The 27,286-nt window shown below is 41.6% G+C and overlaps 1 protein-coding gene across 5 annotated transcripts; it reads left to right on the forward strand.

The window, feature by feature from the left end:
• Positions 1-1,729: 1,729 nt before the first annotated feature.
• Positions 1,730-27,064, forward strand: GPR19 (G protein-coupled receptor 19). Of its 5 annotated transcripts, none has more exons than XM_031670655.2 (4): positions 1,730-2,140; positions 2,501-2,703; positions 13,243-13,399; positions 25,550-27,064. In XM_031670655.2, exon 4 carries the CDS (start codon positions 25,566-25,568, stop codon positions 26,817-26,819), a length of 1,254 nt encoding a protein of 417 aa, XP_031526515.1. In that variant the 5' UTR covers positions 1,730-2,140; positions 2,501-2,703; positions 13,243-13,399; positions 25,550-25,565; the 3' UTR covers positions 26,820-27,064. The 5 variants fall into 5 exon arrangements, with proteins under 5 accessions (XP_031526515.1, XP_006199934.1, XP_031526516.1 ...); XM_006199872.4 differs by having other exon boundaries at positions 2,501-2,585; XM_031670656.2 differs by having other exon boundaries at positions 2,501-2,553.
• The last annotated feature ends 222 nt before the right edge of the window (positions 27,065-27,286 follow it).

A 27,286-nucleotide genomic window follows, 5' to 3' on the forward strand; every position in this document is an offset into this window, starting at 1 on the left:
CTTACTTACGTTTCTTTTCCTTCATGAAGAAAATGTCAATTTAATCTTGGCTTAGAAAGCTGGCTATCACCTTACCTCAACCAAATGAGTGTACCTCTAGAAAATGGAGCAAGATTTTAAAGTCCCTTCTGACTTTGGTACAAATTGTTGCCTTAAATGGTAAGCATCCAAATTGCTAGACTTACTAAATTTTACTGTCATATTGAACATAATAAGAAAAACCCAGAGGCTAATTTTTTTTAAGGTGAAGCCTCTCTGTGAACCATGCTGGAAGTGTCCAGGCCTTCAAATTTTGGTTCCATCTGCATGTATGGCCATACTTTTCCTCTACTTAATCTCATGCTACCTAAAAATCTCACTTTTTTGTATAAATTTTCTTCAGTTACAAATTAAAGTTTTCAAATTAATTTAAAACCAGAGTCCAACAAATTCACCAAATTGTTAACATCTGTGCTATTATCCAACTCTAAGATAAAGATCCAGGTTTAGCCGAATCTATCAGTTATTTAAAGCTGTTTTTGAGCACATTAAAATGCATCATTAGAAATCTTCCATAAATACACTTTTTAAAAAAATCAGCTTGCCTGCCTTTTTTGTTTTCAAACGGATCCAGTCCTATTTGCAACAGTTTTACCAGATCTTCTCATTTTTTAAGTATCACAGCCTTCCAAGCCATCTGAAACTGATTTTGAAGGGAACTTAAAACCATTTTTAAAAATTTGCCTGTTGGTTTGTGCTTTTTCTGGCTATTGCTTCTACAGTCATCTCTGCTTTTAGTTTCGAAATTTGCATAGCTGCTTTTTTGACTCTGCTTCAAGAGTCATTCTTAACCATGCAAGTATTGCTCGAAATTTGAGCAATACTTGGGTAGGCTTAGGGTTGGGGTGATTTGCATCTCTTCCATAACAGAGTCCATATCTTAAATAGGGACCTAAGTACGACCTCCGCTTTTGGGTTTCCCGCTGTTAACCACTTCTTAGTTATGGTTAGAGTGGTGCTATCACCTTCATTACTTTCATTTTAAAGATCTTCTGACAGGGCAACGATTTCTGAGTGTTCGAGTTTTTCATTACCACTTATATTTTCACTGGTTTCAGACTTACACTTCAACTGTCCTGTTATTAACCTCCAACCCGTGCTCCCGGCTGAAAAACATGACTTTCACGACGATCTACACACCAGGACTGTAAACGCCGGGCTCAGAAATCAGGACCCAGGGGCCGCCGAAGTAGTAAACAAACCCCGCGCAGGCGCAGTGACAGCAGGAGGGTAAAGCGGTTTGCGGGCAGCCAATGGGATTTTTCATACGGTGAAAAGTGCAAAAAACCAACCAAACAAAAAACCCACACTGCGTCCTAAGGTGATAAACTGATTGGTCTTCCCTATTTTTACGTACTTCTGGCTTTTGTTTCTGGAGAACTGTGAGGCCTTCGGTGCCTCGCTGAGAAGTCCGTAGAATTCTTCGGCCCCAGAGAACTGCCGCTGGCGTGTCGCCTACTCCTCCTAGCCTCATCTGTTCTCGCCTCGGAGTCTTGATTTTTTTTTTTATTTGACTACCCCACTAATCCATCGGGCCTGGGGGATGGGGAAAAAAACCCCGAAGCCCCCCCCCCCCCCACACAAATTTCTACGCGCTGGGTTTCCCCAAACATCGCGAGATCTGCCTGCGCGAACAGCGGAACCCTCCAATGTGCGTGTGCGCATGCGCTTGGCTCTATTTTAGCGCGAAAATATTTCGAAAGCTTTGGCCGGGGATTAGTCACCCAAACGTAACCCTCGAGAAAGGTCGGAGGATCTCATAATTCATGTTGAACGATGGATTCAAATACTCAACACTCCATTCTTCGAGGTTTTTCAGTCACAACTCCACATGCTTGTATGGTCGTCCCTCCTTCCCCGTTACCGTGTTTCGGCGGTGAACTCTGTGAGGAGAGGTTTCCGCGAACCTAGGAGCGAAGGAACGGGCGTGGAAGAGCCAGTCACGGTTTCAAAGCAAGAGTGATGCGCTGTCTGTGTTTGCAAAGATAACCCTGGGAGCGACATGAAGGAATAAATCTGAGGGGCCAAGGAAAAAAAAAGTTCTTTTGTTTTGTTTTTGTTTTTTACTGGAGAGCCAGAGAGGTTGTGAGTGAGAATGAAGGTAATGCAGTGGGCAGAAGCGGGGAAATTTGAGAGGTAAATGAAGGCAGTAACTCTCCAGCACAGCGGAGAGGGGAAACGAGAAAAACAGAACTGTTGGCAGTAGAGAAAGTTTTCCTCCGAATAGTGTGAGCTTGTGCAAGTCTGTAAACAGAAAGGCAGAAATGCCACACTTTTAGTCCATCGAACGTAAGGTGAAAATTGAGAAGTCCCTAAGTGAGTGGAACACGGAGGGATCTAAAAGCTATAGTCCTGGGCAAGGACTAGGGTTGGGATTAGGGAAAACAGTTAAGTTAACAGAAGTCAGGAATTTGGAAACGGTCTTGAGAGAACTGACTAATTTGACCTCTTTCTTTCTCAGGATGTGGGGGACACCTGTGCAAGCATTGGATTTTGTCCTGCAGCATCTGAAAGGTACCACCCAACACCTGAAGTGCTCTCGCCCAGTGAGTCCCCTTGTCTCTACCACCACACCTCAGCCAGAATGAAATGTGGATTTCATAGAGTGAAATGGTGGAACTGAACCACCAAGTCACTTAGACGTACCACTGGTGCATTACAAAAGTACGTACTTCTAGTCTCTAGCCTCCCAGTTCACTAAATATGAGAATCCATCTTGATATCAGCAGCAATCTTATGCAGCTTAGCCATTATATTTCGATTCTTTGTGTACTGTCTGGAGTACATGGCAGAGGAAGGATGAAATACATACTTACAGTAGGCCAGCAAAGGAATGGCTTACAGGTAAGCAATGTAGCTTTATTTGTAGGAAAAGCTGAATATAGAAAGCCACAGGGATGGAGAAGGATCCAGGTATCAATAAATAGAATGGAAGTAACTTTGATAAAGTCCCCAACATGATCGTCCCCTATCAAGAAGTTTTCCCAGGAGCACTTCATTTTGTTAGCCTGAAGTATAGCCTAGTACCTGGGCTCTACGTGTGGAGTTGTTGGGAAAATGTTCCAGGGAAAAGTCCACAGATGTGATAGAATAGGATTTCTGTGTAGAAGCATGGGTGTTTCATTTTAGGGAGTGGGATCATCCAGCTGTAAGAGGCACGACCTCTCACTGTGGTGTCACAGAAAGGGTGTAGACTTGAGACTCAGACCTGGGGTTTCACTCTTGGATATGCCAATCGCTCTGTGTGACCTCTCTTGAGCCTCAGTTTCCCTGTATTGGAAATAAGGATAACAGTGCCTACCTCATAGGATGACTGTAAAGATGAAATGTGGGTCTGTTGAAAAGACTGCGTGAGTTACTATTACAGAACTTAATGCATAATATATGATCAACAAATGAGAGTTTCTTCCTTGAGCCTCCCACCACATTTACACATGCCATCTCCCCACCAAAATGTGGATGCTCAATATAGTATTGATTTGCCTGTGTTTAGAGAGCCTTAAGACAAGTTCTTTACCTTGCCTGCACATTGGACTCAGCTCTAACAAGTCCTAATGCCCAGGCTTCACCCCAGAGCAATTCAGTCAGAATCTCTGGGAGTGGAACTCGAACTTCAGTGTTTTTTTTTTTTTTTAAAGATCTTCATTTTGCTAGTAAGGTTGAGAACCATTGCTTTAAGAAGGAGAAAAGAAATTAGACCTGTGATTTAAGACCACCTCTCTGGATAGCTATATATTTGAAATTTTCTAAAGGAATAAGGGTTAGAGCTTGAGATGGGCAGATGAGTAGGGCACAGTGAACTATATTCAGGAGAGAGGCCACTATGATAGAGGCCTCTCCTGATTTGAGAGGCCAGCATCCTGATTTGGGAAAGGTCAGTGATGAGGTCATTAGTATAGACCCCAGGAATATACAGGATTTACTGGAAAGATGGAGGACTGAGCCTCCTAAAGTGGGCCTTTGATCTATCACACATGACTCAGATGATGATGTCTTTATTGCTTTACCACCTCATGAATCTTGGGCTGTGAGCATGGCAGATGGCAGTAGAGGGGTGGGGGGCTTTTACTACTGACTGCCCCAGTAGTTGGGGAGGCACATCAAAACATCGCTGATGTCTATGTATGTGAGTTTTCTCCAGTGAGAGGGTGCATGTGCGAAAGGCCATTGAATGGAAGCCTCTTCCCATAGCCTCGCAGGGTTAATGTGGCTGTTCTGACTACAGAGTGGTTCTGTCAGTAGTAATGGATGAGAAGCAGGAGGATCAAGCCTGTTTTTATAGCCTTTCAGTAAATAGAGAATCACTTGGAGTAGGAGGAATGGCATGTCTAGGTCAGGAATTCAAGCTTCTAAGAGACAAGGTACTTTCTTGTTGGACAACTCTGGTTTCTAGGGATAGAAGTAGCTCAGAAGGTGAAACCACCATACTACTTCAGTCACTGATCCCAAGAGCCAAATGTAGCACTGATGGCCAGGAAAATCTTCTGCCACATAAGGGAACCTGTCTTTCATTGGGTCCCTTTTCTTGAGAAACACATTAGTTTGTCTAGTGCCTAGCAAGACTTGGTGAGATGGCTAGCACTGCTGCCTAGGTAAAGAGACAAGGGATTCGGAGACTATGTAGGGGTCAGTAACTCGAGGTTATGAAGTGGGTGAATAGATTATGCACAAGGGGTGGAATTGGGTAGAAGGAAAGGAAACTTGGGGTGAGGAGAAAAGCATGCGGAAAGTTAGAAATAGAAGAATCCCAAGTGGTGACAGTGTAGTTAAGGTATTAAAAAAGTATGCCAAAACAGGAGTGCTCCCTGAGACCCTGTGACAAGAAATACCAGAGACACCATTCTACGGGACTTTAACAAAATGTACGACGGTGAGAACTGATTACTGCTCTTAGGCCCTCACCCACATCAAGAGCATGAAAGAGTCAAGATGAAGACAGGCATAGGGTTTTGAAGAGGATGTTTGAAAGGAGTTGTTGGAGAGCCATTAGACAAATGAATCGGGGAAAGAGGGAAGTGGCCCACTCTTTCCCTAAATGTACGCTTCCCTGTCTACAGCAGGTGCAAACTGGGGGCAGGGGGCACGCCTACACTGTAGGTCAAGGGGCAGATTTCAACTATGATGCTGGATATTCTAATTACTAACTTTTCTTAACTAAAAGTGACCAGAAAATGGGACAGGACTGCTCAAGCTTCATTTAAGGATGGGAGGAGAACCAGCCCCGAGAGAGGGTTATTCATAGGGACAGTAGGAAGTAAAAATTAAGTTGCTCTAAATTAGTCCCAAAAGTCATGCTTGTTCATTGTGCTGGAACAGTACTGTTGAGAACCTACTTTGTTTTTTAGATCCTAGAGGTCTAAAGACAAGTTGGATAATGTTCATCCCTATAAGAATCTATGAACACAATGCAATGTAATGTATGCAGTAACAGAAGTAACGTGTGTGAAAATTAAAGAAGGACTATAGTGAAAAAGAAAGTGAGGAATTTATTTTGCGGGGTGGGGTGGGAATAAGAGAGACTTAGAACCTCAGAGAAGGTGAAAGCCAGCAGTGTTTGAGAGAGGAATGGGTGTTCCCTGGGTGGACAAAGCAGAGGAAATTGTCAGGTCTAAGCTGTGGAGGCGTGAAACAGCATGGTGTACATGGTGGAGACTACAGGCTGGGTGAAGGGTGTGCATATTCAGGTGGGTGGTTAAAATGGAGGTGAGATGGAGGCCATAGGTATTGTGGCTGTTGGCAGGCTCACCAGTAGAGAATTTATGGAATTTTGAAAACATATACACACACACTCAGATGCCAGTCATTTCCTCCCTCTCCTCTCCCCCTTCCCCTTTATACAATTTGCCAGTTTGTCAGAGAGTCCTGGAGGGGTTGTACAGGAACTCTTCTGCATCCCAGTGCCTACAGCTGACTGGATCCGGCTCTGTATCTGACCTGAGACTCTGCCTCCTTAGAATTTTGATCAAAACGTTGAGAGACTGAGTTATATGTTTTCTCCCCCAGTTTTATTGAAGTGTGATTGATAAGTAAAAATTGTATATATTTAAGGTGTGCAATGCGAAGTCTTGTATGTATACTATAGTTACCATGTATATGTATATTAGGTCTCCAGAACTCATTTATTCTGTAATTGAAAGTTTGTGCCCTTTGACCAGTATCTCCCCATTTCCCCCAAATCCCCAGCCCTGGTAACCACCATTCTACTCATTGTTACTATGAATTCAACTTTTTCAGATTCCACATATAAGTGATATCATGCAATATTTGTCTTTCTCTGTCTGGCTTATTTCACTTAATATAATGTCCTCCAGGTTCATCCATCTTGTCACAAATGGCAGGATTTCCTCCTTTTTTAAGGCTGAATAATACTCCTGTGTGTGTGTGTGTGTGTGTGTGTGTGTGTGTGTGTGTGTCTGATTTTCATTATCCATTCATCTGACGATGGACATTTAGATTGTTTTCATATCTTGGCTACTGTGAATGATGCTTCAATGAACATGGGTGTGCAGCTAGATAGTGATTTCATTTCCTTTAGATATATACCCAGAAATGGGATTGCTGGATCATCTGGTAGTTCTGTTTTTGGGACTGGGTCATTTAGATGAGAGCATTGAACTTGTAAGTTCATGTAACTTTCAGAGCCAAGGCCACCATTTTGGGTCAGTAATCAGATTGAGCTGATCTCAAAAGGGAAGCAGGTGAATACAGCTAATGAAGAGAGAGAATAGGAGACGATAGGTCATGCAGCCTCAGAGAGAAAGAGACGGAGTCAGTGGGTGCCTTGGCTCTAACCACTTTCTGGTTCCATCTTAGATCTAACTGCCACTTCCTGTTCTCGAGTTCCCTGCAGTTCTTCTGAGTCTTTATACTAAATCTACCTCCATCTCAGTGGCTTTCTTTTTTTCCCTTAGACAATGCTGTAATGTGGCCCATTGTGTTCTCCCCTTCCTCATGTTCTTGGCCTAATAAAACCACATACTTCCCACAACAGAAGCATACACATATGCAGTAGGGACACTCATTTAACTCACTACAGCCCGAGTATGCCAAGAAAAAGTATGTCTCATTGTTTTCTAGAGTTTTCACCTGCATATAAGTTATTTATTACTACATAACAAAATTTCCCCAAACACAAGAACTTAATAATAAACATTATTTCATAGTTTCCGTGGGTCAGGAATTTGGGAGCAGCTTAGCTGGGCATTTCTGGCCTGGTTCTCACAAAGTTGCAGTCAAGATGTTGTCTGGACTGCAGTCACTTGACTAGGGATGAAGGATCTGCTGCCAGGGTGGCTCACTCACCTGATTGATGGTTGGTGCTGTCTGGTGAGAGGCCTCTGTTTTCCATACATGGACCCTTTCAAAAGACAGCTTGAGTGTCCTTATGACATGGTGGCTGGTTTCCCCCAGTATGAGTAATCCAAGAGGGAGGGAGCCAGGCAGAAACTGTCCTAATGATCTAGCCTCAGAAGTTACCAAGAATCTCTTCTGCCACATTCTCTTCATTGGAAACGAGTTATAAGTCTGGCCCACATTCAGGGAAAGTAGTATTAGGTGTCACCATTTGAAGGGAGGCATATCAAAGAATTTGTAGACATTTAAAAACCACCACAACTATTAGATAACAAGAAAAAAAAACCCAACTACGTTTTCAATTCAGTTTAAGATATAGTTCAATTTCATTACTTAGATATTTCCTTTAAATAGTATGAAAGTCTCCTTTGGGTAAAGATGTTTCATCTTTCATAATGCCTTCCCAAGGAGATCCTGTCATTTTCTCTGAAAGTAGCATCCATTTGTATGGAGGTGGGGAGGGGTAACCTACACATCCTTGAGTTGGTGAGAAGAGCCTCATTCTGGACCTAGAGTGTGTGCACTGGCAGATTTCTGGCATGATAGCCCTTACTGGCCTGATCACTGGGGAACCTGCTGGCCTGTGATGCTGCAGCTGGTGAATTCATGGCCCATTTTTAGCTTCAGGCAAATCTCCCAGGGAGTATCAGCCTCCCCTTGGGGACTCTGCTTCCCCATGGCCCCTGCTATAGAGTCACCTCATCTGGCCACGGCAGGCCCCCTGACTGTTAGTTCAGCATCCATGCTTCAAGGGAACAGGAAACTCTTGGGATAGTTGACTGCTCTATATGTCTGAGTACACTGTAGGAAACTTGCCATTGGCCCAAACATCCGTGGAAAGTGCAGGGAATGAGGTGTGAGGGACCTAGGCTGTGGTCCCCAAAGGGGAGACCTCTTGCCCTGAGTGTTCCTGTCAACATGGAGGTTACTGTGATATGCAGAGTAAGGGCCCCTAAAGATACCCTAATACCCAGAACTTGTGAATAGATTACCTTACTGGGCAAGAGAGACTTCATTGATGTGATTAAGTTAAGGACCTTGAGGGGAGAGATTATCTGGATTATTTGAGTGGGCTCAATTTAATGACTTTCCAGTATGCCATAGGTCAAAGTGAGATGAGACTATGGACAAATGGTTAGAGGGCTACAAAGGTGTTTTGAAGATGGAGTTAAGGGGGACTGCTAGTCAGGAAATGTGGGTGGTTGGAAAAGGCAAGGAAATAAGATTCTCTCTCTGAAGCCTCCAGAAAGAAACAGCTCTGCCATCACCAAGATCTAAGCCCAGTAAGACCCAGGTTGGATCTCTAACCTACAGTATTGTAAGATAACATATTTGTGTTGTTTTAAGCCACTAAGTTTGTGGTAATTTGAAAGAGCCACAAGAGGAAATGAATACACTCATATCTGACTTTGGTCTGGAAAGAGGTCAGGCCCAGGAATTGACTGCTTTTTTCTCCATCTCTCTCTCCTTCTCACTGAACCTGAGCCTGAGAGGGAGATACACTTACTCTCCGTGTGGCATGACCTTGTTCAACCATACAGCAGAACTTAATAATTTTTCATTTTCATTCAAAGTTGAAAGTAAGTACAGTAAACACGCATACACTCTTCACTGAGATTCACTAGTTGTTAATGTTCTGCCGTATTTACTTTCCCTTTCTGATTACATGCATACATAGTTTTTGTTGTTGAACCATCTGAGAGTAACTTGCATGCGCCTCAACCCTTTATCCTTAATACTTCGACATCTCTGAAGAATAAGGAAATTCTAATATTAAACACAATTCCTTTCTCACACCTAATGAAAATAATAATTCCATTACATCGTCTATTATCCAGTTCACAATACAGATTTCCCGAAATATTTTAGAGTTATTTTATACTAATTCTCTCTGCTTCCCCAGTCAGCATCTCATCAAATTACATGCTTTACAATTGGTTGTCTTTAGTCTCTTTAATCTGTAACAGCTCACCCTCATTATTTCACAGTATCGGCTTTCTGGTAAATCCAGACTAGTTCTCTTCTAGAATATTCTGTATTCTCAATTTGGTTGATTATTTTGTCATGATTTTTTTTTAACATTTTTTTCTCATGATGTCTTTAACTTGTTTCTCCAACCCCTGCCTTTTTTTTTTAAACTATGTATAGAGGTTTGATTAGACTCAGGTTAAATACTTTTAGAAAGAATACTTTGTTAGTAATATTGTGTGGGTTACATTGCTTTATGTTAGGCACTAATTGTCCCACTGTTAGTGATGCTAAATTTGGTCACTTAGTTGAGATGTCTCCCAGTCTCACCATTGAAAAAGAACACATTTCCCTTGGCAGTTTGTAATTTAATCTACAAACAACCTGTTCCCAAACAACTTTTCATTAACAACTTGAATACCTGTTGAGGTTTTTGATCAGTTATTTCATTGGGAGCAGCAAAGATGGCGTTCTGTTATATTCTGCATGTATTAGCTGGCATTCTCGTGTGAAAAGAGCTTTCTTTTAAGAGAACTATTTTAGTAAATCTCCCGGTGGACAGTTGGATAGTGGTTTGCTTTTAATTTTGTTTAAAGCAATTGGAAAGCCCCTGTTTTTTAAAAAGATGTGTTAGTCATTGGAGCCCATTCACTAGTATTGCAGTAGCATTCCCTGTATTTCCAGTTGTGTCTTTGCTTGGTTCCCAGCAGCTTTTTAAATCCAGGCAGTTCACTGTTGTAGGATTTGGAGTAGAGGTGGGTGAGAGGTTCACCAATCTATGATAGAAGGGAAGGAAAACTACCAGGTGAGAACTAAGAACCAGATGCCACCTTGACTTCACCAGTTCTCAGGAAGATTAGTTTGTGGAAGTTGAGGATCTAGAAATTAGTTCCCAGAGAACTGCCTGCATGCTCTGGGACCCCTTGGAAAGTTTTTGCTTGCCCCAGTCTGAAGACCTGCTCTATGGTATCAGACAGCCTGAGCAGAGTCTTCCATATTTGGTTGATGACAAGTAAAGGCAGAAATAAATGAATTTCTAGAATGACTTTGAAAACAGTAGCTTGGATTTCAAGCCTGCTTTCATGCTGCACACTCCTATTTTGAATTCAGAAGCTGAATATTAATTCCTTCTTTCTTTCCATTACTTTTGTAACTTCCAAACAGTGCCACACTCTCTATCCCCAAGGCAAACCTATTCCCCAGGCAGAGGAGAAGAAGATCACATAAATCATTTTCAAAATATTGCCCCAATTACATAAGTATTGTGGGGTTTTATGGGTTTGGATGAAAGACAGCTGTCTCTTTTTTCTTCCAAGTGGCTAGGAATAAGTTTGTTGATTACAACTTAATATTTTTAACATAATTCATTTATTATATAACCTATTTTATAGCCATCAATAATATTCTGGATTATGATTCCTTATACAATTATTTTTATTATTTTATCATTAAGCTATAATGTACACGTGCAGTCATCCTAAAAAGAATGAATAATTTGGTCTTTTTTGGTTTTGTTTTAAATAATTTAAAGCAGTCTTTTTTATTTCTTCTGTCAAAGGCCCATAGTAGTGAATCACATCAATCACATTAAATCGACAAGTTATTTTAGTTGAGTCCACTATTCGTGATGCAGAATAGTACAGTGCAGTGTGCCTGCACTGGAGTCGGATCACATAGTTCCAAACCCGAGCTCCCACACTGATGAGCAGCGCGGGTTGGGGACGCATTACTTATCTTCACTAAGTTTCGTCTACAAAACAGGAATGTTAATAATAGTACCTGTCTCGTGGTTTGATAGGAAGGTTAAATGACATCATGTACTAAATACCTGGCACATGATAAAATATTAGCTGGTTTTGTTGTTTTTGTTGCCATTGTTATTGTTATTATTCACTAAGAGAAGAGAAGGTGATATCTAAGCTACCATCCGGCTGGCTCTCTAAGAATTTGTTCAGACACATATCCAGCTTTCCTGATACATGAATTTTCTGGAAGTGGCAAGTATTAGAATTAGCAGAGTTGACTTTCTCTATGAGGCTTATATAGAAAAACTAGAATTAACCTGATTCTTCTCCTAAAATAAAAGAAGTAAACATGTCTTAAGCTGTGGATGGTGAGCCAGGAAGGAGCTTCAGTTTGTTGAAATTATACTCCAGCTTCTCTGTGCTACCTCTTTTCTTACAGAGTTTGCATTCCTGCACATTGAAAGTCAGCATTTCTTCCCCCAAAAATAAATATTCAGAATTGACATGCTTAGGATTCTGAATTAGAAACAACCAGTAATATGTGCATTTAATGAGACAAATGTATCGCTAGCTTAAATTCCTAATTTAGGGTAGTCCAAATGCTGTCTAAGGGATTGACCTTGTTCATCAGATTTATTTTTATTTAAAATAATTCAGCAAGTCACATTTAAAATATTTGTCTTTTCTCCTATAAAATTGTAAAGCATTTACAGGTTGTTCCTAGTCAGGTGCTATTCTAAAGTATCTCCCAATTAAGGCTGTTAGATGAATGGCCTCACAAAATTCAGAAGCCTCAACCTGAAAAGAAATATGTTTCCCGTGTTCTTCCCACTGCTCTGTAATGGCACACCACAGTCATCCTGTGAAACTGGCATTTTCATTCAGTTGCACCTAAATAGATTTTTTAGGAAAGAACCAATGGAGAGTGGAGGGAGTTACCACAGTGTCTGTACTAATTCCTAGAATCTTTTCAAGATTTAGGGTCAGCAACAATTCAGTAAGGAAAGGGCCCATCAGGTAAATTTGGCTCTGAAAATGCTAATTGAAAGTCATCCTCGGTAATTCAATCCTGTTCCGTCTTCCTTTCTTTAGTCAGCAGGGTCCCATGGTGACTGGTTCTGAAAGAAATCATCCCCTTTGGCAGTTACCTAGCACCATGGCAACCGGGACGTCAGCGAAGCAGGGTAGACCCTGCACAAAACAGCTCCTGTCCTGCTCCCTCCCTGCCTCTAACTCAGCTCTTCCTGAGGTCTAGGGATGGGGCTAAGGACATCTGGACAGGCACACTCAAGAAATCCTACATGTTTCTGTGGTTGTGCCCGTGAGTGTAGATATGTGGGCATATAGTAAACTGTGTTCTAAGAATTTCTCCTCACCCCCAAAACATGGAGCATGTTTAAAGGGTGGGTATGGATGGTGGGATGGGGATGGGGAGATAGGCATGGGGTTGTCTTTATTTAGGTCTGACGATACATAAAAATTATATTTGTATTTATAAGGTTACAGTAAGTCGATAGTAGAGGAAGTTAGAGCCTGTTGTGACACGACCTCAGGGAAATATTTTTAAAATATTTTTATTCACCTGAAAGTGAAATACACAGATGGCTTTAATGAGCACTGAAGGGGGTGTAATGCTGTCCGTGGTGCTGAACACTTGATTGTCTCAGATGTGCCAAGGGAGATGGGGGTTGGGAGAAGTTAGGGAACACCTTGCCACGTTAGGGTACTGACGTGAAAGAAAGAAAGAAAGAAAGAAAGAGGGCCTGGGGAGAAAGCATCCTTTCCTTCCCTTCCAAGTAATTCGGAATGCCCAGGATAAAATGTTCAGATGAAAAAAATTTTTAAAGAAATTGGAGAAGGCTGGATGTTTGGATGGTTGAGTCTTCCCCTTTTCATATGGAGATTTTTGGTCAGAGCCAATCAGGAGATTTCTGCTGCTGTGCTCCAGAAAGGGAAAGTGGGGGAAGGGAGAGAGAAGCCGGCCACGCTCTCCCTTTGAGCCACATGATCCATTTCCCATGTGACACATTCCAGAGCCTTGGAAAGAAGGAGGGAGGGGTGCCAGGAGAGTAGGGCTGGGGGCGGGAAGATGGTTTAACAGTCAACCCTGCACAGCGTCATCTTGTCTTCCTACCAGGAAGCAGGCTCTGAGCCAAGGGGAAGGCAGAGGACAGAGATGAATGTGTTCCCAAGCTTCCCTGGTGGTTTATGGCATTCTCCAAACTCCTCTGCAAGGGCTGCTCCTGACCAAGAAGACCCAAGGAGACCATCTCTGAAATCAAGTCCGGATGAAGGTATGTGCTTGAGATCCCGCGGTATCGTGACTGAAATTTGGCTCAGAGGACATAGTACCTTCTATTTTCCAGGCAATTTGGTGATTTTGTCCTGGCTCAGATGCTGCTGAGGGGCTTTAGATTTGTCACAGGTCCAGAAAAGATGCTTAAGTAGTTCTGTAAAATGAATAATTCACCACAGTAACTGCCTGTTGAAGAAAAATGAGACAGAAATTGTGTACAGTGATAGTTAATAAAATAAAGCACTCATTGATGAAAAGGATTTTTTTCTTTGAATCCTAAAAAGAGGAAAAAAATAATAATATTACTGAAACCAACCAGATTTCATTGTCACTGCAATAAAATACTGTTTCATCCTTTTTCAGCTGCTTATCCTGGCCCATGTTCCCAGAGGTTGCTGGCAGTGGCTTAGGGAGCCCGAGTGGGCAGGCATGCTGTTTCTTTGTGCTCTGTGATCGTCTTCCTTCTGATGTTCCTGATACCAGGAGTGCTTGTGATTGTTTGCAGCTCCTGTTTAGAGACAGTAGACTGCCACGAAATCCCGTATCCACCGAATTTCATATCTCACAAAATAGATACCAAGAAGCCTGCCAGGAAGTTCTCATAAGAATCTTCCAAAGTTACAGGCTTAAAGAATCTGTCATGCACGCAAATCTTGATATCTTTGACCATTTCTACCCAGCACAAAGAGAGGAGCTAGCAAATTTACATTTTATTTTGTTATTTAACAAATACTTATACAGCTCTTGTTATGTGCAAGGCATCATTCTAAGCACAATCAGTTATTTAATCCTCATAATAACCCTCTGAAGGAGTTATTATTGGTGGCTACATTTTGGAGATGAAGAAACTAAGGCACAGGGAAGTTAGGGTACTTTCCCAAGGTCACACAGCTAGCAAATAGTAGAAACAGGATTTGGACTCAAGAAACCTGACCCCAGAGTCCATGATCTTAACCACTGAACCACTGAGCTGCTTGCCTGATGATGTCAACGATTGATTTGGCTACAAATTTTGTTCAGCTGACGCTACTAGAACATTGAATCAGCTTGCCTGTCTCAGACAGATCCCCAGTGAAATCTATATTTAATCTTGAATTATCCCAATGGTCATATTCTGTACCCTCAAATAACCCAGTAAGTAATTGCTTGTTCTTCTCTTCTTGTGCTGTGTAGATACCTGGTAGTAAAACACTGTGTTGCTATGGTGACCAAAGGATGTCTAAAAGGAAGAAAGAAATCTAGAATTACATCATGGTTGATTTTTTTTTAAATCAAAACTAGAAACATTCTTCATTCCTCAGGACCTAGTAACAAGACCAGCCTAAGCGTATTATCTTTAATGGTACTTACCTGGCTTTCAAAATAAAATAAATAGGCTAAAAACTTCTAAAATTATAAACACAAATTATGTCATCAAACTGACTAGATTTATTGCTTTAAAATAATATCATACTTTAAAATAGGGAATAGATCTCTCTTTGCAGATTATTTTAGGTTTTTAAGGGAAAAAGGAATTTTTTTTTTTTAACTTCAGGAAATTTCTGAGATACAAGGATTACCTCCTTTTGGTCTGTGTAATTTCTCTTCTGGCCCTTGGCAATAAAGGATGACTGATCTCATTCTTACATAGTGTAGGAAAACTTAGAGAAGTTACTAGGTAACAGATAAAAGAGGAAGAAAAGGGCAGGAATCCAAAATTTGTGAAATTCCTCACTAAATGATGTGTTTCCCTTCAGGGTTTCACTGATGAACACTTTGAGAGGAAGGTGTCCCCTGCAGTATTGAATTTTAGTTCTTAGATTAAGCCTTCAGTCCCTGCTGAAATGTACATTTCCCTGGGACAGGTACACTTTACACTGTGGTGGCTGTCTGAGGTCGGCTTCTGGAATTAGGAACCGTCTCCTTCCATCCCTGGATGTCTAGCACTTAGCACCAGGCCTGTTCATGGTATGATCTCAGTATATACTTGCAAATGGAAAATGGGAAGACTCAAAACTCCGACAGCAGTCTGCTGGAGGCGATTCGGGGGCCCATGCCTGTTTTGTTTTGCATGCGTTTATGGGGAGGATGGTGAGGAGGTAAAAGTGTAGCAGGAGACAACTTGCTAGCAGTCACAATTGCATCTGAAATTTACACATGCTAGTCAGACTGACCCTGGTGCAGGACCAAGCTAGCGTTCAAGAAGGATCCGTAAATTCTTTCCTGGGGATTACCAATCCCCTTGACACTGTATTTATATTTAGAGTGACGTTCTCCTGATATTTTTATTTACATCTAGATGGAGGCACTCCTAACAGTCTCATTTTCTTCTGATGTTTTGCTGGGCACTATCTCCCAATGTTGAATTAGTTCACCTTGGGTTGGGAGTGAGTGTCTTTTGAGAGGGTCAGTTCCTGCCCCAGGCAGTCCTCTTCTCATCAGCTTTGCCTCCTAGTCCCCAGGACACCGCACCGAGAGCTCAGAGGACTACAGGACTCTTCCCTGGAGAACCATAGGATCTTCAGAGTCAGAGTGGGGCGAGCCGGACTGCCTTCCCATACCATGGCAGTTAGGACCTGAGTGCAAAAGATGTCTCAGGGCATCTGGAAAGGATTTGGATTTAAGTTAGCAGGCTAACTAGACTTAAAATAGTCATCCCTTCTGATCATATACATAAATACAACTTTATTTTATTGAAGTACGGATGATTCATGATGTTGTGTTAGTTTCTGGTGTAGAGCTAAGTGATTCAGTTATACATATATATATTCTTTTTCAGATTCTTTTCCATTTTAGGTTATTACAAGGTATTGACTTTGGTTCCCTGTGCTAGACAGTAGGGCCTTGTTTATTCTGTTCTTTTTCCATCTGATTAAGTCATTAAGGAGCAGAAGAGTGGGGTTTGTGTACAAGGTGTGGGTCCTTGAATCCTATATACTCATCCTCCTGACCTCCAGCGTGACCTGGAGTGAGTGGGCTGTGGAAAAGAAATAGCCCTGCTGGAAAAGTACAGCCCAGCCAGTGCTGCCTGCCCACCGCACGCATCCCAGCCTTCTCAGACAAGCAGGGCTAGTGCGCACAAGGGGCTTGGGTCTGGAAGCCGCACTGGGTCTCCTCCTTTTCCCTCTGAAATCTCAGCACTGAAAGGGGGGCAGTTCTCTCTACCAGCCGAACTGGACAAGATAGAGCAGAGAGAAAGTAGAGAGGTTCCTCTGAAAGACAGGCGTTGCCAAGAGTGCTTTCAGCTTGGAGGTTAGGAATGAAAGAGGGTAAAGAAGAGGGACAGTGAGCACAGGAAATATGTTTTTGGATGTTAGATTAATACAAATAGAGTTCTAGAAAATTTGGAAAATATAAAGAAGTATAAAGATGTAATGAAAATAAAAATCAGTCATGATCTGGCCATCTAGAAATAATTTACGTTAAAATTTTGGTGTATTCTCAGTTTTTTCCAATGTATATCATGGTAATGAAAGTAAACATTTGTTAAGTACTTGCTTTGTTCTAGATATTGTTCTTAGCTCCTTTCTTGTGTCATTTATTTTATTCTCAGAACAAATGGATAAGGGTGGGTACTGTTATTATCCTAATTTTGGCAAAGACACTCAGTAGGGACAAATATGTTAAGTAACTTGTACAGGTAATAAGTGATTTGAAACCCAGGCAGGTTGGCTTGAGAGCAGGGCTTCAGCCTCAGCACTGTTGGCATCTTGGACCAGATAATTCTCTGTTGGGTGGGTGGGCAGGGAGCCCTGTCCTCTTTATTGTAGAATGTTTAGCAGCATCCCTGGCCTCTGCCTGCCGGACATCAACACTCTTCTCCCCCAGTTTTGACAACCAGGACTGTCTCCCGACATTGCCAAATGTCCCCTGGGAGGCAAAGTTACCTCTGAACCACTATTCTAAGAGCCCGTGCTCTCAACCATCCGTTATGTTTGAGATAATGTAGCCTCTTCATATTTAAAATGTGCTTAGAGTTGTTTTCTTCTACATCTTCCTGGGATGTCAGTGGCTTTAAAGAGCATAGATGGGAAATTAGTTACTTTCAGAGAAAATGCTCTTTAGTAGATGTTTTTGACAGGTTTCTTGTATCCCACCAGTGCCCAATGTGGAGAATAGCCATGTTTGTCTCTATTACCTTTCCCCTAGTTCTATGTGTCAGGCACCCTTAGCCTTCAAGGATTCAGATTTCAGGTGTACACTTAACAGTATAGCAGGGCAGTGCTTATCAACCAGTGTATCAAAATGTGTCTCAAACAAAGGATGTCTGTTGCAGACAAGTTCTTGCTAATGAAGTACCAAAGTTTGCCAGTGGTTCATTTTTTTTAAACTAATTAAAATAAATTTAAGGACTTCTATATAATTATTTTCTTTTCAGCATGACTTCTTAGCTGAAGATTATAGGCTGAGCTCCTGGAGTTGCACATAACTCTGGATGTGTCTGTAGGAGTGTGTCACGTGGAGGAACATGTTTGTCACATCTGACTCTGAAAAAGAGGTTGAAAATTGCTGATGTAGGTGATTTGGGTCAGTCATTGCTGAGAGGATTAAAATAAAAAGCACTGAGAAATGATAGCAGTAGCATTTTAACTTAGAAAATGTCTAAAAACATACGGCACTAAAATACATACTAACCATGTGAAACATATGCACAAACGTGTTCAACCGTATTTTCAATCACATCTGACCACGTATATAGTTGCATAATTTGTCCATAAAAATACATGTTAATGCAAATTCAAATCTAACTTCTGCTCCATGAACTTGAAGGTTGCTTTCTTGGAAAACCCTGACTGAAGACAGTAGTGCAGATCAAAATTTACCCAGAGTGTTGATGTGAACTTGATGTGAGACAGAATGTAAATGCTTCTGAAAAGCAGAAGTTTTTAGTAACTCCCTGTTTGGTGCTGATACTTGGTTCTTAATGAGTCTTTCACGTTCTTTTCAAATAGCTATAAATTGCATCTAGTGTACAGCTCTTTGCTTTGAGTGTAGTGAGTCTGGTCTTTGCCTCCACACCTCTTTCCTGTTCCAGTTGCACGACTAAGATGTTGATACTGAAATCAGAGCTTGGAAATGAAACTGAGCATTTACCACCCCCAACCCCTTGACAACTGCCTCTAACTCAGTGAGCACACAGCAGCTATTCAAAAAGTGTTTGTTGTAATAAGTTAAATTGAGTTTGGTGAGATGCAGATTCCCTGGCCAAATCATTTTCTTCAGAATTTGAAAGATTCCATAGTGGGAGGAGAGGTGTGGGAAATTGGTGGAGGACAGTCAGGGGTTCTAGCAAGTGTGTCTCCCCTCCAGGCAGTCTGGTGTTATGCAGGACGAAAGCCCTCACAGTGGCAGGTCTTCTTAGGCCAGACCACTTCTTGAAAGGAGTCTTCAGTCAGAGATGGCTGGCACACCCAGGGTGATTACTGAGGAAGGCTTGGCTGGCCCCTGGGCGCAGTTTCGTCTCTCCTTTGGAGACTCAGACTACCGATCTTGGACAGCAAAGGCTAAATAGGTCACTAAAAATCACCCTCAACTTGGAGAAAAGTTTATTTATTTGGGCTCCAGTGATTTTTTCCCTTAAACACAATGTTGTGAATGATAATCAGGTACCCAGGCCTCTTTGCAAAAGCCATGCACCCTTAACAAAGGTAAATTACATGACTGATGTTAGTACTGTCACTAACATAACTAGTGTGCGATGTGGTTACTAAAACTTACTTGTCATATGGCTTATAAGGCTTTTATGGGCCGACAGTAGTAAGAGTGCTAATTTTTTAAGCAGTTGCTATGTGCCAGACATCAAGCTAGGTGCTTTTTAGAACTATGGTAGGATAACACTGAGTGTTTTTCTCTTACAAGGCAGATTGACTTGTAATAACTCATTTAACTACTGTGTGTATATTATCTCATTTAATCCTCATACTAATCAAATGAGATACGGACTAGTTATCCTCATTAAACAGATGAGATCACTGTTAGATAACTTGTCCTAAGTTACACAACTAGTTGGTGAGTGACAGAGGTAGGATTCATGCTTCAGCTATCTGACTTCAAAGCCTGAACATATAACTACTTTGCAACATTCCTGTATTATGAGATGAAAAATAGATGTTTTTCAATAGAAGATGAGGTTCTGGGTGTAGGTTTGTCAGATTTAGCTAATAAAAATACAGGACACCAGTTAAATATTGTATGGGATATTGCATGGACATTATGCTAAAAAATTGTTATTTATCTGAAATTCATATTTCATCTGGCAACTCTGTCTGGGTGGCACTTAATGAGAACATGTCTTCTCTCTGGTTTTCCTGTTCCCCACCACAGTCTTGCTGGTGGCTACCTGTGCCTTACGTGGTTCTGTAAAGCACTTAGCTCAGCGTCCACATCAGAGCTGTAGCTCAAAGCCAGGAAGCAAGACAGCTGCTCGAGAAGCTTCTGGAGAACCTGTGTGTCTTCTTTAGCCACCTGTAACTTCGGGACTTGGGATGGGTTGCCCTGTAAACCCTGCCCTAGTGGAAGTGGTAGATGGGTAAACGCTCAACAACTGGTTCTGCAGGGAGGGAAAAACCTATCTGTGCTGTTTGTCAGTCTCTTGGTGTGAATATTCCTACCGTGGCTGATTCATGATACCAACATGACGTCATTGAACTTGGAGTTGGGAAGGAGTGTGCACAGCTGGCTCTGAGGAGCCCCGGGCAGGCCAGCCTCAGCCCACCTCTGTTCCGGGCATCTCTTCTTTCATGTATCGGCAGATCAAGCCTACGTAAAAGTGAAAGGTTTATGGAAAATATCTACTGTCATCATATTTTCTAAATTACAACAATTAAAATTTAAAAGAGGACGTCCTACCTGGGGTAGTACTGTTGATCAAACTTTCTCCTCACTGCAATTCAAATTGAAGCCTAGAATTCTGCCTTCATTTCATTTCGTTTCTTTCATTTAAAAGGCAGCTGTTAATCATCTGTCATAATGAATTTCCAATGCTCTCACATTCTTGATTCTGAAGAAAGGCTGTATTTCCAGACCAACATGTCTACTGTACTTTTGATGCTAAGCCTCCATGCAGTATATAGTGGGAGGGATTTTTTTCCCCCAAATGTTCACTGTGTCTCATATTTCTGAGCTAGCATATTGAACAGATGTATCTGTGGGTAGCAAGAAGCTGTGGGGGAATAACTTTATATTCTTATGTTTGATTGAGAAGTCCATGTACAACCAGTTTGACCTTCTGAATTCAGATCCAGGCCATTGTGGCTTCCCTGGGCATGAAGTGCCAGTGGTGGTTAAAAGCATGGACTTTGGAGTGAGGCCGTTCTGGGTGACCACTTCCAACTGTATGACCTTGGGGAGGAACTTTAGTTGTTGTTTTTTTCCGCTTGTAAAACGGGGCTAATAATATTACCTACCTTAAAAGCCAACACATATGAATTACCTGACACGTAGTAAGCCCAGAATAAGTACTAACTCTTGGTAGTATTAATGTTAGAACTACTGTCATCATTGTAATTAATCTCACTGCTCATTAGTAAACAACCTATGTTTTCTACAGAAAATGTTTTCATTTGTTTTTTTTCCCAATCAAATCATAAAATTGAAGCATTATGAAAATTCTGGCTTGCCATTAAATTTTTGAACAAATGTCAGAAAAAAAAAGACTTCCAATATTGTGAGAAAATCTGTGAATCTTTATAATTTCAGGAAGGTTAAAAGAAACCAGTTGTTGGGGGTTTCTGAGTCTAGAAGAAGCCTAACCAGCAACTAGTATGCTTTTCCAGAAACAGCCCCTGGCAAGCTGTGAAGTAAACAAAGTTGTCATCTGGGCCCCTCTGTTCCTCTTTGTGGATTAGTCTCTCGTCATCCATACGCTTATCCATCCATCAAAATATGATTTTCAAAAAGTTAAAATCATGATTCTCATTCAAATATAAAATGAGCCTAAAGTTAAAGATGTATTAACTTATTACTGAAGGAACTGATAAGGTTGCTTCTAAGAGCCCTTGAATAAATGGATATCTAAAATGTTCTTGTTGTTTTCTGTTTCTTTAAAGAATGTGAACATAAGATTGCTGGGTAGGCACAAAGCTCGCTATGTTATGTTATGGACAGTAAGTCCATAACCTTCGGGGTTATTTTTTCTACTAGACAGAAATTTGCATGCTAACGTGTGATGTCTGGGCTCTAGTCATACAGTAAATAGCAAAATCAAGCACAGATACATTCTTCCAGAAAATTAAATAATCCTTGGGGAAGCCCATTTAACAATGTCCTAGTGTGACAGTAAAAAGATATGCGATGCTCTCTGTACCTTTTGTTCAAGTATTAGATAATTTTTTATTAACACATCTATCCATTTATTTATTCACTAAACTTTAATTATCTGTCTGCCCCAGGGATATAGAATAAAGACAGTCCCTGTCCTTAAGGAACTCATAACCTAACAGGAGACAACATTCAAAATAAAAATCACAACATAGAGAACAGACATATTCCCCCCAGGGTCTCATCATTAAGAGGTCCCCCAGCCCTTACACCATGTCAGCCCATCCAACAGTTTCCTCACCTATATATGAAAACACATCTCTTAGAGCCCAAAATATGAGTAATTCTTCTCTTAGATAATATATAAATAGAGGTGTATTTTAATAAGGGCCCTCAGTGGTCAACCCAATGAAGTGTGTCACGTGGCAGCCTCAGAACTAGTTGGAAAGAGATAGGTTGAGCAGGAAGAGAGAAGTCTTTCCTGTCACTGCTAAAATTACTGAATATGGATGACCCGGACATAATTACTAATTGTGCAGCCCTTGTATTTCAGATACACTCCCTTGAAGATTTATTTATTTCCAAATTAATGAAGCAGGGGAGATCTTTCGGACTTTTACTTTGGGACCCTAGAATTTAGTTATAATATGGCAGACCGTGTTTTCTGGAAGAGGGTGCAGGAGGCTGTCTGAGGTCCCCTAACCACCTTCACTGCCCCTTAAATGAGAGTTGATTTGGGTGACTTCAGTTTCACCTGCCCTGCTCTTCTCGGGAGTGGTGGTTCCCCTGTTGCCACGGTCACCAGTGTTTCAGCTCCCTGAGAGTACATGCGGTTCTCTCTGCATTTAATTCTCCTCACAGAGCCACCTAGAGTAGGAGACCTGCATTTCAGTTTTCTGTCCTATGGATTCAATTCAGAAAGCAGTTAATAAGCGATAATTAATGTAAAGAATTTCAGTAGAAGCTATAGAGCATGGACAAAGGATAATGCCCTTTTCCCAGGACCCCACAGTTTATGGGAGAAGACAGAAGCATGGAGGCAATTCTAAAGCAGTGATTGTTAGTCTGGGCTGCACATTGGGATCACCTGGGGAACTTTGAAACATCCTGATGCCCAGGCTGCACTCCAGAGCAATTAAATCAGAAATCCCTGGGGCTAGAACCCAAGCATCAGTATTTTTTTAAGCTTCCTCAGAGAGTCCAGTGTGTTGCTAGGCTAGAGAACCATGACTAAAGCAAACAAACTGGGAAAAGGAGTTACAAAGCACTGTATGAACATGGACTCCACAGCCATTCTGCAGATCTTAATTTTCGTTTCCACCGTATGACTGTAATTTAGCCCATGAATGTGGAAAATACAACCACTCATTGTAACCTTGGGAAGAATGTAGATCAGTCTGATTCTGAGGCATTTAGGGACTATATAGTCTGGGAGGCGTGATCTGCAGAAAATTATGTCTCTAAGGGGAAGAGGGCCAAAAAAAGATCAACCTAGAAGGATGTCCCCTAAATTCATTCCACATGCTCTCTCCCTCCCTTGGAATGTTTTTTCTGTTTGTTATGTTTTTTGTTTTTTTGTTTTGTCTTGTTTTTTACCCCTTGTCTGTCTGAAGAAGTCCTCTTCATCCTCCAGGTCCCCAGCTTACACCTCACCTCCTTTGTGAAGCCTTCCCTTTCCTCCCCCCATCCCAAACAAAATTGGGTCCCTATTTTTCTCTGCCACTTAGCTCCCTGCCTGTTAGTTATAATTATAGAATTTAGTTACACTATGGCAGACAGCTTATTTATACACTTACCTGTCATGGGCCTTACTTGTCTTTGTTTCCTAGTACCTAGCACAGTTTACTGGTTTACTGAATGAATAGAGACGCAGCACTTTTAGGCGCAGTCAGAAAAGTCATGCCATCATCAGGGGAGACCTAGACTCAGGAACTCCCCAGACTTCCTCATCCCATTTCTAAGCGGCAGGATCCTCCGCTTCCAGGCAGGTGTGGGGTGAGGGTGGCTAGAGAAATCAGCGGACACACTCATTGGTGTAAAGCAGCTGGAGGAAAGGATGGAAGAAGGCCTTGCAGCGCTTTGGTGGTAGCGGTGATCTTGAGTTTCATCTGCAGAGTTTTGCTGTGAGAGGAAGAAAGAAAAGGAAGGAAGTTCACAAGTTTCAAAGTATGTGTGTGACCCACAGAAAAGTGCCTGTGCCACCAAATCCTGTTTTGTTTAGGCCACAGGCATCCCCCAGAAGTTTAGAACAGTTCTTTCCTTCTGGGAAAATTGCTGGTCTCTTATTTTTAAGCTGACTCTTTTTTTTTTTTAATTGTGGAGTTTTTTAAAAAATGATTTTAAAGGTATTACACATATGAAGGTGAAAAGATTATTTCAGTTTTGTAAGTATGAGAGTCATACATTCCAGATTTTCCAGGACAGTGCTAATTTTAGATCTTCTGTCCTATTTTCAAACTGTACCCTTATTTTTTATATAGGAAGTATGGTTGCTCATCTTAAGATTTGCTATCAACCAGCCAGCCATGCTAAAGGTCTTTCAGTAATGAAAATGTCTAATTACCTTACATTTCTCTTTGAGAAATTAAGGAGGGCTGCTTCACGGACAAAAACAGCCTTGAAGGGAACATGGAACTGGCATTTAATATATTGCCCTGAGCTCCAGACTTTTGCTGAATGTGGTTTCTTGGTGGGGACAATATATATTAACACCCTCTCCCCACCACAAATTATTACAAAAATCTTTCAAGGAAAAATGGGTCATTAAGAGGTGCTCTTTCATAAAGAACTGTTCTGTAATTCTACCTCTAAAATTCAGAAAAGTTTCCCTGTGAAGTATAGTCATAGGAGCCCACCTGGTGGAACTGCTCTGTTATTATGGATCAGTTGCTATGCTTTCTTTCTGCTTGACAGATTCAGACCAAATTAAACCCCGGTGATCTGACTGCAGCCAAAGTCACCTCAATTTTAATTGAATGGCCCATGATGATACAATCTTTTTACCTATTAAAAAGTATAACTATTTTTTCCTCACTGAATAGTAGGAAAAAAAATTCAAGGCTGAGCGAAGTTCAAGTTGGTTGCTTTTAATCGTCTGAATGCCATAAGGTTTCTAGTAACCTTGTTACATTTTTTAGGGGACATCTTGTATATTCTAAAATCAGTGTCATTTTATGAAACAATGACAACAGAATAGTATCAAAATATGTCATTGATAGGTAGCACATTATCTTTTGGAAAAAAAAACAGGCTATTTTTATGTGTCATTAAATTAGGAGCTACTTCTGGCTCACATTAAAGTGTTATGTTTGCCCCACGTGCTTCCATAATACTTCTATAAAGGAAATTCTGCAGTAAGGACAGGGTTCTTCCCAGTGGCCAGCCATGTTCCTGTTAGCTATTTCCAGAGCTGACCTCTGGGTGTTTCCACTTGCTCAAGGTTTCCTCCCTCGCAGCCACAGCCTTGCAGCCTCACAGCCTCGTTACTTTAGTGTTGACATTCAGGAACGTCTCACATCCTTGCCGGAATTCCAACAGCGCTTCAGCTGGGGGTAGTACCCTTACCATGAGCGAGATTTGAGCTCCCTAACTCTCTGTGATGTCAGTGCATGAAGAGAACAAGGATCTGTATAGGAGTGGGGCTTGCTGTGAGTTCTACCACATTTGATTTAGGGTCAGGGGAGGTGGGGGCCAGGGAGAGCCTGAGCTGGGATCAGCTGAACAGCCTTCAAATGAAGGAGAAATGGGGCCAGAGCTTTTTCTGGAGAGTAGTCATGTTTTCCTGCCGACGCACAAGTCCTACCCATTGACAAATGACAACCGATCTAAGCATCAAATAAAATCGTTAGCTTTAGGAATCAGTGTGTGTAACCATTTTAACAGGAGGCCTCATTCTTCTTTTCTTATCCAGAACTAAGAGGGAAAAAATGAACATGGTTTTTGCTCACAGAATGGATAACAGCAAGCTGCCTTTGGTTATTCCTACACTTCTGGTGCCCCTCCAAAACCACAGCGGCACGGAAACGGTCACCCCTCTGCTGAGCCATGACCTGACGGAACTTCCCGAGGAGCACGGCTGGATGAGCAACAGAACAGGCCTGCAGTATGGACCGAAACTCGGGGAAGTGGCCGCAGCCAGCATTTTCTTTGGGGCCTTGTGGTTGTTTTCTGTCTTTGGCAATTCCCTGGTTTGTTTGGTCATCCATCGGAGTAGGAGGACTCAGTCCACCACCAACTACTTTGTGGTCTCCCTGGCATGTGCCGACCTCCTCGTCAGCGTGGCCAGCACGCCTTTTGTCCTGCTTCAGTTCACCACCGGCCGGTGGACGCTCGGCAGCGCCCTGTGCAAGGCTGTGCGGTATTTTCAGTATCTCACCCCGGGCGTCCAGATCTATGTCCTCCTCTCCATCTGCATAGACCGGTTCTACACCATCGTCTATCCTCTGAGCTTCAAGGTGTCCAGAGAAAAAGCCAAGAAGATGATTGCAGCATCATGGATCTTTGATGCGGCTTTTGTGACCCCCGTGTTCTTCTTCTACGGCTCCGACTGGGACAATCACTGTAACTACTTCCTCCCTTCCTCTTGGGAAGGAACTGCCTACACTGTCATCCACTTCTTGGCAAGCTTTGTGATTCCCTCTGTCCTCATAATCTTATTTTACCAGAAGGTCATAAAATACATTTGGAGAATAGGCACTGATGGCCGAACAGTGAGGAGGACAATGAACATTGTCCCAAGGACAAAAGTGAAAACGATCAAGATGTTCCTCATTTTAAATCTATTGTTTTTGCTCTCCTGGCTGCCTTTTCACGTAGCTCAGCTGTGGCATCCCCATGAACAGGACCATAAGAAAAGTTCCCTTGTTTTCACAGCTATCACATGGATATCCTTTAGTTCCTCAGCCTCTAAGCCTGCTCTCTATTCAATTTATAATGCCAACTTTAGGAGAGGAATGAAAGAGACTTTTTGCATGTCCTCGATGAAATGTTACCGAAGCAATGCCTATACTATCACAACCAGTTCAAGGATGGCCAAAAAAAACTATGTTGGCATCTCAGAAATCCCTCCCATGGCCAAAACTATAACCAAAGACTCCATCTATGATTCATTTGACAGAGAAGCCAAGGAAAAAAAGCTTGCTTGGCCCATTAATTCGAATCCACCAAATACTTTTGTTTAATTTCTCAGAATTCTTTCAATCCTTGTTATGCACCAGAGATTAAAAAATTTAACTATAAAAACAGAAGCTATTTATATATTTTTTCAATCAACTTTCTGAGGGAAATGTTTTATTTTGTAAAAAAAATCACTGACTATTGATTTTAGTTTCTGTGTTTTTTTATTTTAGTTGCTTTTTGTTTTAGGGAAAGCTTTCACCTTGAGCTTATAGTCAACAGTCCTTTTACTATATTAGTTATGTGCATTTAAAAAAAGAATGCTTTCCTACTTTTTATTTACCAGTAGGTCCAAAAAGCATAAACCATAGACACAGTGTTTGATGAATGATCCAACCTGGTTTTATTCTGTTTCCTTTTTCTCTTCCCTACTGAAATTTTGTAACTGGGCTTCTGTTCCAAATGAAATCTCCTGTGTGACACATTTCAGACAGAGACTTGTATTTCTTCTACCAAGCAACATTTAGGAAGT

This window comes from Vicugna pacos, chromosome 34 (assembly GCF_048564905.1).
Source record: "Vicugna pacos chromosome 34, VicPac4, whole genome shotgun sequence".
In the NCBI taxonomy this organism is placed as follows: Eukaryota; Metazoa; Chordata; class Mammalia; order Artiodactyla; family Camelidae; genus Vicugna; species Vicugna pacos.

Bases quoted from the DNA above. Each gene is read 5' to 3' on its own strand.
- GPR19 (XM_031670655.2), top strand. From the start codon at position 25,566: ATGAACATGGTTTTTGCTCACAGAATGGATAACAGCAAGCTGCCTTTG.